This window comes from Arachis ipaensis, chromosome B01 (genome assembly GCF_000816755.2).
Source record: "Arachis ipaensis cultivar K30076 chromosome B01, Araip1.1, whole genome shotgun sequence".
In the NCBI taxonomy this organism is placed as follows: domain Eukaryota; kingdom Viridiplantae; phylum Streptophyta; class Magnoliopsida; order Fabales; family Fabaceae; genus Arachis; species Arachis ipaensis.
This window is the reverse complement of record NC_029785.2, coordinates 25111649-25125989: the sequence shown is the minus strand read 5'-3', so window position 1 is coordinate 25125989 and position 14341 is coordinate 25111649. Positions and strand designations below refer to the sequence as shown.

Below are 14341 nucleotides of genomic sequence, written 5' to 3'. Positions count from 1 at the left end.
GTCGAAGCTATAGGAACCTTTAGATTGTGTTCCACGAGTGGATTTTACTTGGATTTATTAGAGACATTTTATGTACCGTCATTTAGACGGAATTTGGTTTCTATTTCTCGTTTGGACAAATTAGGTTATCTTTGTTTGTTCGGAGACAATAAAGTTAGTCTCTTCTATAATTCGAATAATATTTGCTCTGGTCATTTGGTGGATAATCTATATAGGCTTGACTTAAATTCCTATAATAATGAAATACTACAAATGGGTACAAAACAAAAACTAAATGAGAATTCGGCATCATTATGGCACAAACGCCTAGGTCACATCTCTAAATAGAGAATTCAGAAGCTCGTGTCAGATGGAATTCTTGGACCCCTAAATTTGACGGACTTTGAAGTCTGCATTGAGTGCATAAAGGGGAAAAGGACAAACAAAAGAAAATTAGGTGCCGAGAGAACTAAAGATGTCTTAGAACTGATACATACCGATATATGTGGCCCATTCCCTATTGTCTTTTGGAATGGACAACGGTACTTTATTACGTTCATAGATGATTACTCTCGTTACGGGTATCTATATTTAATTCATGAAAAGTCCCAAGCCTTGGATGTTTTCAAGTCTTTCAAAGCTGAAGTTGAACTTCAACTTGGAAAGAAATTTAAAGCTGTCAAATCTGATCGTGATGGTGAATACTACAGAAGATATGACGGTTCAGGTGAGCAACATCCCAGGTCTTTTGCTCTTTTCCTAGAGGAGTGTGGTATTGTTCTGCAATACACCATGCCAGGCAAACCTAGCATGAATGGTGTTGCAGAGCAAAGGAACCGAACTCTTAAAGACATGGTAAGAAGTATGATTAGTCATTCTTCCTTGCCTGAATCACTCTGGGGAGAAGCTTTAAAGACCGCAGTGTACATCCTTAATAGGGTGCCAAGCAAAGCAGTTAACAAAATCCCATATGAAATTTGGACTGAAAAAAGGCCCAGTATAAAGCATTTACATATTTGGGGATGTCCAGCTGAGGTGCGACCTTATAGGCCGCATGAAAGAAAATTGGACTCAAGGACAATTAGTTGCTACTTTGTTGGTTACCCTGAGCGTTCACGGGGGTACAAATTTTACAATCCTGCATCAAGGTCTATTTTTTGATACAGGAAATGCGAGATTTCTCGAGGATGTTGAGTTTAGGGGGGAAGGAAATATTAGGAATGTTGCTTTTGATGAGGATTCTATAACTGACAATGATCAGGTCTTTGTGCCCATTATTGTTCAAGATACAATTATAGTACAAGAACACAATGAGAATTCTACTGTAGATCCAGTTACAATACAAAAGAATAATGAGAATATCGTTGTTGCTCAAGATACTGCTACAGTAGAGGTAAAATAATGAGAATCCTCCTCAACCCCAACCCATACAGCAAGCTCAACAACCTCAAGAAGTACCATTAATGAGATCCAACAGAAAAAAAGAGAAAATCCATCTATGATCTCAAACAAGTTTTCCGTTAATGGTATCACAAGTTTCATCAAGTTATTACCTCATATGGTTTTGAGGTAAATATTATAGAGAAATGTGTATACTGCAAGTTCAGTGGGAGTAAATACATCTTTTTGGTCTTATATGTTGATGACATTCTACTTGCCAGTAACGATATAGGCTTGTTGCATGAAACTAAGAAATTTCTATCGAACAAATTCGAAATGAAAGATCTTGGTGATACCTCTTTTGTATTAGGAATCAAGATACTAAGAGATCATTCTCAAGGTATTCTTGAATTATCACAAAAGAACTATATTGAAAAGATTTTAAGTAGATATGAAATGGAAAATTGTAGACCAATGCCCTAAAAATGATCTTGAGAGGACAACAATGCATGATAAACCTTATGCATTAGCACTAGGGAGCTTAATGCATGCTCAAGTATGCACACGTCCCGATATATCACTTATAGTGGGAGTGTTAGGTAGATACTTGAGCAATCCAGGCATGGATCATTGGATAGCTGTTAAATGCGTAATGCGTTATTTAAAGAGAACAAAGGATTACATGCTTACTTATCAGAGATCAGAAAATTTGGAGATCATTAGGTACTCTGATTCCGATTTCATGGCATATGGTTGCAAAACTTTGTCACTGAGCTTCGTATAGTAGATGACATTGAAAGGTCATTAAAGATATTTTGTGACAATAAGTCAACAGTACTATACTCCAACAACGATAAGAGCTTGACAAAATCGAAGCATTCAGACATCAAGTTCTTAGTTGTCAAGGAGAAAATTCAAGAAAAACAAATTTCCATAGAACATATAGGAATAGAATATATGATAGCAGACCCATTAACCAAGAAATTGATCCCTAAAGTCTTTTCATGAGCACACTGCTGGATGGGTGTCAATATTAGTGATGCCTTAGTTTAGTGGGAGTTTATTTTATGCTATATGTCCTATGACAGATATTGAGTTATTTTTCTGTAGAATTAAGTTGATGGTTTATTTCATGTTATGTGAAATGTTCATTTTGCAATATTTGTATTGTGTTTGATCTCAATAAAGTTGGACCAGCTGGAAATAGACATGCATGAGATCACTTGGCATGTAATTTCCATATTACTCATCCAAATTTGATCTATGTCGTTAAGTATATTAGGATGGTGATTGTCGTGGTTTAGTCACGACATTAATGTGATAAAAGTTGCGGTAGTTCCATATCTAATGTATGAGACGGACCAGATTGTTAAAGTAATGAGAGAGAAATAGCATTCAGATGCGCGCATAAAGTTTATAAGATGTGAATATATATCAAGAAAGAATATATGTATAGCCCAAGTGGGAGATTGTTAGGAAATTATTTTAATTTCCTAATTTGTTTGTGGGCAATACATATATTAATTATAATCACAAATTATGCTATTTTAAATTAAATGACTTATATAATGATGATCTCATTTATTGTTATAAATGCTAATTGAATAAGTCATTATTACTTTTGATTTGGAATTAAATGAGAATAAAACCAGATATTATCTTTTGTTCCTTAGATAATTATCTTTTTGGATTTTAGATATATTATCTTTTGGGCTTTAGATACTATTTTATTTGGGCTTTAGGGTTTAATGGGTGCCATGCTCAAATATAAATAGACCTTCAGGGTTTCGGTCCCCAATATACCAAAGCCGCCTTTGTTGCTCTTTCTCCATCAAAAGAGTTATAGTTCAGCCACCTAGGAATACAGAAGGCTTTGGTTGAGGAAGATCGAAAGAACCACAAGATCCAAATTCTTCCATCAATTTTTGACTCTTATGAGTAAAGGTACGCTTTCGCATTATATTATATTTTTGATGATCCAATATGGATGATCTGGGTTAATAAAATGATTTATTCCAACATCATCTGGTAGTTGTTGCAGTTCTTTTTGATTGAGAACCATTATGATTGAGAATCATTGAAAAAAACTATCAAAAAAATTAAAGTTATAATGCAGAGGCTGAAATTATGATTTTTTTTGTTTTTCAATGAAATATATTCCATTCAAAAATAAACTAATATAGCATAATTCCAATATTTTTTGAGAAGATGAACATTCATTTAAAAAGTCTAAGTTACATACATAGTAAAAAACACTCATTGATTTTAAGCATATTTTATAAGTCAAACTTAAAAAATAAGAACAGAGAATAAAAATACAAAATAGAGATCAACCAACCAAAACAAAGTAACTAATAATCACTCCTAACACAAAAAAATTCACTAACTACTGGCATAAAACAAAATAGCTTCAATGATCAATTATCATGTCTTCCCCGTCTCGTTTTCAAAACTCCTTATCAATGCAAAAAAAAAAATACAGAACAAGAGGAATAGCAGTAAAAAAAGTTTTAACAGAACTGAGAAGGCGATACAAAGAAAAAATTTATTATTAACAAAGAAGAAATATCAGCAAACTAATAGGGAAGAAGAAAAAGAAGTACTAGCGGCAGTTCAAAAGAGAAATTGGAGTGAGAAAAAGCGGTGTTGAAGAAGAAGTTTGGGAGTGAACAGATCTAAAAATGTATTGTACCACAACAAATATAGTGGCATCGACGGCTGAAACTGTGGTGGCAAAGGCGGTGGAAATTGCACTGGCAACAATGGTAGCAACGACAGTATAAAGAAAACAGATCTAAAAACGCGTTGATAGAATAGGTGACTCGATTCAGAAGCTCTCTACTGCAACGGATACCGCAGTGGTAACGGCACCGCCGGCGAAAATGGCAGTGAAAATGGCGGCAAAAATGGCGGTAGAAAACTTAGGGTTTTATAGTCATTCTCTCTCAGCTAACGCAGTCTCTCATTTCGGAGAAAAGAGAAAATGAGACTTTGTTCCAAAATTTTGAATTATAATTAATTAAGAGCGGAAGTTTTTTAAATTGTCATAAATAAAATGTAGAGTAAATCATCGTTTTTGTCCCCAATATTTGGGGTAAATCCTATTTGTATCCCTAACGTTTAAATTGTCCTATTTGTATCCCTAACGTTTGTAAAAGTGATTCAATGTTATCCTGCCGTCAATTACATATCATGAGCGCTTTAGTTTGAGTTTTAAAAATCTCTTCTTGAAGTTAGAATACAAATGTATGGGATAGAATCAATGATCTACTCCGAAAAATAGCTCATCAAATGTTGAAACTAATTCCTACAACATTTACATAATTCACTTTTCTAGGGACATAATTGAATCTAAACACAAATAGTGAGTATAATATTAAAATCGACTACATCCAAGTGAAACCTAATTGAGAATGAATACATCCAAGTGAGAATAATTGAAAAATATAATCTGATTTGTTAGTATAATTGATAGTAGGATAACATTGAATCACTTTTATAAACGTTAAGGATACAAATAGGACGATTTAAACGTTAAGGATACAAATAGGACTTACCCCAAACGTTGAGGACAAAAACAATACTTTACTCTAAAATGTATTATAAAAATTTTTAAAAATTTTCACCAAATTACTTCGTTAAATAAATATTAATCTTATAGTATTACTCTAAGAGTTACTCATGAAATGAGAATTGCTTCACACTTATAAAAACTATCACAACTAGAAAATGGATTAATACAGACAGATTTACAGACGGATTTAGTCTTTATTACAGACGGATTTTTGGTTACCGACAAAATTACCGACGGATTTTGTCCCTCTGTAAAAGCCCCGTCGGAAATTATTTACCGACGGATTTTTTTTCCGTCGGAAAATTACAGACGGATTTTTACGAGTTACCGACGGATTTTCCCTCTGTAAATTTTCTGTCCATTTCCCAAAGGCGACAAACTTTCCGACGGATTTTCCGTCTGTAATTACAGACGGATTTTCCGACGGATTTTCTGTCTGTAATTACAGACGGATTTTCAGACGGATTTTCCGTCTGTAATTACAGACAGATTTTCCGACGGATTTTCCGTCTGTAATTTGAACATTGGAAAATCATCTCACACTATGATTACAGACAGAAAATCCGTCTGTAAATCCGTCGGTAAAGTAAAATAGAAATTTTTTTAAATTTTTCCATTGCAAAATGAATACTTTAGGTTTATTTTTTAAATTTCCTCCATCAAGCACACTGTAAATTGAAAAAAAAGAGGCCAAAAATTATATAGATAAACATAATATTCATTACATGATACCTATAAAATTGGATGTTATTTTCAACATCATTGACCAATATCTCACTATCTCAATAAAAAGATACCCAAAAAAATAAATCATTGACAGAACTATAACTATTTACATTACTCATTGACACTACTAGTTCCCTCATTTTCAACAATTTAAACAAACAAGATTTTATATTGATCCTATTCCTTTTAGATTGCATGATGGTGACTTGCTCAGAGCCATTGACAAATACACTTTCTGGATCTCCTTGTGGTTCTGTGATTCCAACAGTAGCAGCCATGTTTGATGTTTCTTCTCTGCTTTGCTTGCTTGGTTTCTTCAATTTCATCAACCCTGGTTTCATTCAAAACAGTAGAATTCATCTAATGTTCACATGGCATTTGTTAATGAGACTATGTGATATTATAAGTCAGAAGAAGAATGAGGGAACTGGCCTAGAAAACACTTGCTTCTTAGAGTAAAAAACTATATACTCACCAAATGCTTATGCCATGTCATTCCTAAGAGGCCATCTCTGTCAGTGAATGCACGTTCAGCCATCATAAGTCTATCATTCACATCTCACTTTCATTTGGTACTCTTTCCATGTTCTCCAACCTTTACTTGCTTCTATTTCCTGAACAAAAAGAAAAACAAAAGAAAAGAAAAGAAAACACTTTATTATATGATAGTTGTTATTTTAAGAACTTGTGTTTGTTTTAACAACTTAAGTTAATCCTTCTGAACAAGTTATATATGAACATTTTTTCCAATAGAAACGGCTTATATCAGCAGTCTTGATTTGCATATACGCTGTTGGAAGACTTCCAGATTTACTTGACATCTATTTTACAATTTATATTATAAGAAGCACAATCATCAATCCCCTTCTCTCTCACCCATTCCTCTCTTTCACAAAACAACAAAAGGGAAAGGGACAGAGAGCCTGTTCACTGTTTCAATGAACAAATGATTCTTTTTCTTTTGTCTCAAGGGAACAGTATCCAGACCTTATTACCAAAACTCAACGAATCAGGCCAGACTCTAAAGAGAATATGGATCACTTAGTTTATTTATTTATTTTTTCATTAAATGCATGAAATTGAAAGAAAACTGGACAAAATTGAAACCAAATTCAATACACCAAAGATGAAATTGAGATAAACTCTCACCTTTGGATAGCCCAGTAACGCATATAACAAGACCAGCAAAAGGAGCATTTGATCGAATATGTGGGGAGGACGAAACAGAAGACATTGGCTCCAATGGCTGCAGAGCTCTGAAATAATACAGATACAAACCACGTGCGATGATGAGGCATTAAGTTCGTGTAATTATACACAGATATTATGGAAAAATTAATGAGCCCGAAGAAAAGCTTACCATCAATCCTCCTGACCAATTCCTTCAACTTAAAAACAAGCCTCTGAATTCCTGGTTGAGCAAACGTGTAATGGTCCTGCATACCATCCAGTAATTTTGACAAGCACCAATAGCAATCAGCCTCTATATTAGAAATTTTCTCTGCAGATAGATCAGACATTGACCAATTATCAATACCCCCTTGCAAGTGTTCTGATAGGAAAATCACAATCAGAAGACCCAAGAAAAGACCTAATCCAACCACTATAGATAAACAAATCACACAGAATTTTTTGAGAATCAGGGTGTGCTTGCTAACCTCACTGACTGTCACTTGGAGCAGAGAGACAGCTGAATTCTAAGCTATCCTATTCCACTTTTTCTTTTACTTCTATTTTTGTCCTCTTTGTGTCAATGAGTCTGAACTTGACTAAAAGAACACTCTGGAGAAAATAGAAAGCAATTCAATGGAACTAAAGATAACTCTAAAGAGAATAAAAGAAGAAGAAGAACACAAACCGTCTTGAGACAAAAGGAACAATTCCAAAGGTCATGCCACAAGTAGCTTGAACAAACACAGAGAATATGATCATAACAACAACAGAAACACTCAAAGATCCAACAAGCCCAAGAATTATGCAGAGGACACCAGCGAATGTTTGGCAAAGCCACAAGGCCCAGAGCCTACCCCTCATTCCAAACCTCTTTGAAACTGCATCAGATATGAACCCTCCACCGGGCCTGGAGAAAAGATTCGCCAATCCGAAACTGGCAGCAATGATCCCAGCAGTGTGCAGCTTGAGATTGAATCTGTCACAGAAGTACTCAGCAGTATTCAATTTCTGAATAAAAAATTAATCTTTACAACAGCAAAAAAAAATATAAATAAATAAAGCATAATGCCAACAAAAAAAGTGTCAAAAAGAGATTAGCAAAAACTGGAACGTGTGTAAAATTCAATCCAAAATTATATATATAAAATTCTGACATTTTAGCATTTTAATTCCACTGAGTCCATGGTTTTTCCTTTTTCCTTTTCTTTCTTCCTCCCCTTCCGCTATATTGTTGGAAAGAAGATAGCTGTGATAAATTTTGTATATAAGAAGTTACATTATACATGTCACAGTTTATAAAGATTATTCTAATAAATAACCTTTGATATCATTGAGCAATAGATTTTGATTGCCATAGAAGAAGTCAAAGACATGTCCGCAAAATCTGGTGAATATAAAATAGAACAATCTGTTGTGGCTGTTAACATTGATTCATGTTAAAAGCTCAAAAATAGTCAGAAGAAACAAACGCCAAAAATGGCCTATCTGCTGTTGTTTCAGGTTTGAACAGAAGAAACCAGAGACAAAGATTCAAACAAACAAACACATAGACAACGCCCTTTTGCACCTCATAGCAGTTGAAAAGATGAGTCAGAATTGAGAAGAACTAAAGTTGTACCTTCTAACTGCTTGAAGTCATTCTTCAAAGTCAAGATCGAAAGTATCGTTGCGAGACTTGCCGTCGAGCTGTGGTGCGGGTGCCTCTGCAGAGAAAAAAAAATGAACAAGTATATTTTGAACAAGTATATGTGCAATCTTCCTAAGCATGGCATATATGTGTGGAACTATGTCCTTCTATTTTGAACAAATATATTTTCACAAACTATATAATGCTATATATAATTTAAACTTGTATTAATGAAAAATGAAAAGTATATTTAGGTATCAGTTTTCTACTTACATACCAGAAATTGCACAGAATTAATTTATCAAAATCATTGACTGTGATTTGAAAAATAAAAGAACAAAAACATAGACTCACATTTACATCAAATCAGAACCACATTGGTCCCCTGCATTGCAAATTACAAAAATCAAAAGCTGAAAAATATATATAGGACTACTAAATTTCAACATCATCAACAACCACCTTAGATTATTTTTCTGTTACATAACTCCTCAATCCAATTGAGAAACAAAAAGAATCAGTAAAAGAAAGAAATATAAATCAATTGAAGAAAAAAGAGTCTCTAAAATCCAAAGAATATTTTTCAGTTCAGTGCATGATTCTCAACAAACATGAAAGATATTTTTCAGTGATGTTACCTTCTCATTGATATTCCTGGCAACCTCAAGTGCCTTTGTGTAAGCTTCACCAGCAGGAACCATGAAACCATATAAGCACACATAAACCATGAAACCATATAAGCACACATAAACACACCTAAGCATGATCAAAATGAACAGCAAAACCCAGCTAGGCATTTTGTCAAGCACTAACTGTGCATTACACTTTCAATGTGATTCACTCAGTAATAAGCATACATATACTCCAAATCCAGCACTGGAGAAAAAGGAGCTATTCATAACACTGGAGAAAAAGAGCATTTACTCACCGGCTGCGAGAAAGAAGGGCAGTGGCAGAAACACTTAAACTATATAATTGCAAGTTTCTTTTCTTTTCTTCCCCCAATTTGATTAACTTAAACATAGATACGCCAAGTATAGAAGCACATTTGGTAATGACATCACATGATCCTAACCTTTGCCTCAAAAGATCTTCACTCCTCAGCGTCATGGCATGCTACCTTAAACATACAATTCCAATTTCAGCTTCAAGTTATCTAAGGCAGCATATTTTGTAGCACACGAAATTTTTTAAAATTCAAGCAACAGAATCTCTAAGCAGTTCTAGTGACTGAAATTTATCTAAGCAACAGAATAGGAGTAAACTTCCATGGCATGCCATCAGCAATATCAGCATTGAACTGAACTACAATTCCCTTAAATTACAGTATTTCTAAGCACTTCTAGTGACTGAAATTTATCAGCATCTCTCTGACGAGTGTTTATGTTCCTCAGAATTCGCTTTTCGTCTGCGAGACTCATGCTTCCGTGTCGCATCAATGAATTCAGATTCTATACAATGTACATTGTTATCAAGTGTAAGATGTAAATAGAGATTCATCATAGCACAATATATATCCTACTAAAGTTCTAAGCTCTTACATCTTGCACTGATTAATTTTGCAGTTTGATAGACAATAGAGATTGTTGTTCTGGCTAGGAGGGTAGAAGTAGAAATATTCTCTAAGAAACACTGCCCTATAGAAAAGGAATTGAGTAAACTAATATCACAGCATACAAAACTCAAGTTCCTATAGTAAAAGGAATGATGAATGAAAACACAAAAATCAGCACTGAATATCAGTAGCAACAAAGCATAGAATTCAGGGTTAGTTGAAGAACCTGGCATGTTTGAGACAAAGCCACCTCTGTTCTCAATGCTGCCCCGCTCAATATTAGGTTCATGGTCAGTAGTCATCTCTACAGCCTCCCCTCCCCTTGACAGAACTTGCAACATAAAAATAATTAATTAAGAGTAAAATAGCAAGAATAAAGATACATATTACTACTTATGTACACATAAAAGAAAAGCAACAAACATTTGATGTGCATGTTAGGTCAAACCAACAAATAAGCAAACCATCGAACACTTGGTGTGCACAGCGAAATTCATAGAGGGGAGGGAAGAAAAAAAAGAAAAACTCACAAGTGTTTCTCTGAATTATGTTTGTTCAGCAATCCAGATTAACAATCTAAACATTTTTCAGCTATTCAGAATCAAAACCTAATCTAATCCTATTTTAACAACCTAAAAATACACTAATCAGAAAACAAATCTAACTAAACTAATTACTAAAATCAAACTAACTAAACGAAATTAATTGAACTCAACGGAAATTAAAAGAATTTTGAAACCAAAACCTGGAAGCAGAAACAATCAAACTAACTAAACAAAATTAATTGAACTCTCTACGGTTCGAACAGGGGGGAAAGAGAGAGGTGGAACCGCGGCTGATGGTGAAACCGATTTTGGTCACCACGGAGCTAGGGCTTGCGCAAAGGTAGCCGCAGCATTGACTGGAGGAGATGATGGAGAAGAAGGAGAAGAAGAAGAGAAGAAGGAGAAGGTAGCTGTGGCGGTTAGGGTAGCCGGCGGTGGCGCTGTGGGTGAGGAAAAGAGAAGAAGAAGCTGGTCGACGGAGAAGAAGAAGCTGGGTTGAGCTCGTTTGATTTGGTGCTGTAAATGAATAGAGTTTGGGGCTTTAGGCACAATCGATCATAAAACGCAAAATATAACATTTCCGACGGAAAATTTTAAATTACAGACGGATTTTCCGTCTGTAATAATTTAATAAAATGCACCGTTTTGTTTATATAATTACAGACGGATTTTCCGTCTGTAACCATTTCTCACTGAAAAAAAAATAATTTTTCCGACGGAATTATCGATGGATTCTCTTTTCCGTCTGTAATTTATGCTAATCCATTTTTTTGGTTTTCCGACAAAAAATCCTTCTGAAATTCCGTCTGTATTTCCGTGGGATAAAATCCGTCGGAAATATCCGTCTGTAATAACTAGTTTTCTAGTAGTGTATTATATTAGACTTTTAATTTTAGACAATATAAAACTAATAAATTTATTCTTTAATTTACACATTTCATTTTCTAATAACTCGTGGAATTCATTGACAAAAATAGAATTTGCACACTACACATAAACATTTCCAATAATTCAGAGTGATGACAAGAACAACTATAGATTTTTAATAGTAATACTAAAGTACTTAACCATACCTCTACTTTTTATGCGATCATACTGTGTGCAATATACAAAGATCATGCGCCAGGTTCCAAATTTTATATACACTTTTCTTTTAAATTCTTACTTGCGTTGTTTCATAACGTTTATTTTATCCATAATATTATCTATTGTTACTGAATTTATACAACTCAGTTTTGACAAGTGTACCAGGTCACAAGCACTAAGAAAGTAAGAAAAAGATTGTCGTTCCCTCAAACACTAATTCAAGTACCACTTCAATTAAGTCTATCTCTATTTATGCTACTTAGATTAATTATTGGAAAGTAACAAAATGTCTAAAATCAACGACTTTAAATATAAGAAACAACGTATCAAAATAATTTATAGAAAATTCTACTCCCCTCTCCTGCGAGATACTAAAATGACACTTTCTTCTCCTTTATTTATAAATATATATTCTCTTTCTTTATAATTTTTTAAAAATCTCCTTTTTAATCCATTTTAAATTTTTTGTGTTAACTAATGTCAACTTTATCTATTTTTTAAGAAAAAATAAATTATTTTTTAAAAAAATAAATTATTTTTTGAAAAAATATCTATTAACAAAATTTTATTTTTTATTATTAAATTTTGCTTACCAAAATACCCTTTAATAAATTATTCTTTTATTGATTAAATTATATTTTTATCAAAATATTTTTAAAAAAATTAATAATTAAATTATTTTTTTCTAAGATACCTACCTGTTACGATGGGTAACTGGAGATTATTGGGCTGGACTCGCTGGGTTGGCCCAATCGTCTATGGAAGGAAGCCTTCGAGCGGATTCGCGTCTTTAGGGCCTCCGTCCGACTTGTGAATACGAGTGAATGGGGGTGGTACCTGCAAAGATACTCCGATGCCTAAGTTAGCAAGGGCGTGAGCAGGTCTAGAGAGTATTGGGACTTAGAGATACCTAAGGAGTGTCAATGTATTTATAGCGGTGAGCCAATAACCACCGTTGAAGTAGTTCCACCTTTTAAGGTGGATAACCGTCCCTTTATCTTAGGGAAGTTGGGATATGGCTCCTGGAAGTGGGTTGAGAGATCTTAGGGGCAGTTACTCATTTGAGTGAATGTTTATCTGCCAGTTAATCTTCGCCCCCGACTTCTTTAGAGCAAGTCGTAGTGAGAACTGACTTCATTAGGGGAAGGTCGGTGTGGGGTGAGGCTCAATCCTTTGGACTGGGTCTTTTCGTTTGGACCTGGGCCTTAATGTTGGGCCAGGGTATGAACAGTGCCCCTACTCGAGCCCGATTTCTTTTAAGGATTGGGGTCGAGTATTTAACTCAGGGTTGTAGCTGACCTGATGTGGAACCGACGTGATGTTTCAGAACCGACGTGTTTTAAAAATTCTCAACAGTCGCGTCTAATCAAACGTCGCGTCCGTTAGGGATTTGTGTATTCATACGCGGGGTCAGTTACATTGGAAACAGTGCTATCTTTAAATGACGGCTTCCGCTTTTACCATTATGCCCTCAACGTCTTTATAAATACTTTTCCCTCTCTTTCCTTGTTTTGTTTCTGAAAACTTTCACACTTATTCTCCTCTGCTTGTATGGAGCTTTTGTTCGAAGGAATTCATCTTTCTCTGCCCCTATCCTTTTCCAAGCAAAGGTTAGTTTTCTTCTACTCTCTTTTTACGAAATGCTTTTACTTGCATGTCTTTATTTTAGAGAGGAGGGTTGGTTTGTAGACTTCTGTTTGATTCCTAGGCCTCTTAGAGACCCTGTTTTTGATTTTTCCCTTTTTTCCTTTGTAGGTTTCACCAATCCTTTTTAGGAAAAGAAAATGTCTTCCATAGAAATTCTGGCTCAATGGGTGGATGTTACGGTTCTAGGGGAAGAACCTTTCGTTGACACTAACTTTATCATCAACCTTTGCACTCACCATAGGCTCTGTACCTCTCATGAGGATGAGCCAAAGTATGAATTGCTTGCCCCAGGTCCGGAAGACCGGGTTTGTTTCGGGATGGCTTCTGAGGCAGCCCCTCATTTCTTCTATATGTATGATAGCATGATCACTCGCCTGGGCGTTTTTCTCCCTTTTTCTGATTTCGAAATCACTGTTTTACGTCACTGCCGTGTTGCTTCTATCCAGCTTCACCCCAATTCCTAGGATTTTCTAAAAATTTACCAATTTATCAGCCATGCCTTAGACTTTCCGACTTCTTTGAGGATTTTCTTTTTCCTTTTCCACATGACTGATGAGCGGATAATTTATACGCTTTTTGACATTGTTTTTAGTAGAATCTAGTTACTTTTAGGGATGTTTTCATTAGTTTTTATGTTAAATTCACATTTCTGGACTTTACTATGAGTTTGTGTATTTTTCTGTGATTTCAGGTATTTTCTGACTGAAATTGAGGGACTTGAGCAAAAATCAGATTCAGAGGTTGAAGAAGGACTTACTATTGTATTAGGAATCTTTGATCAGTTGTATGCTATCTTAGATCACGTTTGAGGGCTGGCCTCTCGGCCATGCCTGGAATTTCACTTATGTATTTTTAACGGTAGAGTTTCTACACTCCATAGATTAAGGTGTGGAGCTCTGCTGTTCCTCAAAGATTAATGCAAAGTACTACTGTTTTCTATTCAATTCATCTTGTTTCGCTTCTAAAATATTCATTCGCACTTCAACCTGAATGTGATGAACGTGAAAATCATCATCATTCCCTATGAACGCGTGCCTGACAACCACTTT

General features: G+C 34.8%; 1 protein-coding gene and 1 long non-coding RNA gene across 5 annotated transcripts; both read right to left on the bottom strand.

The window, feature by feature from the left end:
* LOC110270349 (TBC1 domain family member 22A-like) lies at positions 5799 to 7847 on the bottom strand. Of its 3 annotated transcripts, XR_002359796.1 has the most exons (6): positions 7518 to 7847; positions 7318 to 7441; positions 7020 to 7160; positions 6809 to 6915; positions 6135 to 6273; positions 5799 to 5990 (listed from the first exon to the last, which is right to left on the bottom strand). XR_002359796.1 is itself a non-coding variant. In XM_021119489.1 (4 exons), the coding sequence occupies exons 1-4, from the start codon at positions 7177 to 7179 to the stop codon at positions 6067 to 6069; spliced, it is 354 nt and encodes a 117-aa protein (XP_020975148.1). In that variant the 5' UTR covers positions 7180 to 7210; the 3' UTR covers positions 5989 to 6066. The 3 variants fall into 3 exon arrangements, 2 of the variants coding, with proteins under 2 accessions (XP_020975152.1, XP_020975148.1); XM_021119489.1 differs by lacking the exons at positions 7318 to 7441; positions 7518 to 7847 and having other exon boundaries at positions 5989 to 6102; positions 6223 to 6273; positions 7020 to 7210; XM_021119493.1 differs by lacking the exons at positions 6135 to 6273; positions 7318 to 7441; positions 7518 to 7847 and having other exon boundaries at positions 7020 to 7211.
* LOC107617381 lies at positions 8412 to 11064 on the bottom strand. Of its 2 annotated transcripts, XR_002359797.1 has the most exons (5): positions 10845 to 11064; positions 10241 to 10345; positions 9098 to 9579; positions 8814 to 8844; positions 8412 to 8535 (listed from the first exon to the last, which is right to left on the bottom strand). It is a non-coding gene; the product is annotated as an uncharacterized LOC107617381 (long non-coding RNA). The 2 variants fall into 2 exon arrangements; XR_001614935.2 differs by having other exon boundaries at positions 10241 to 11064.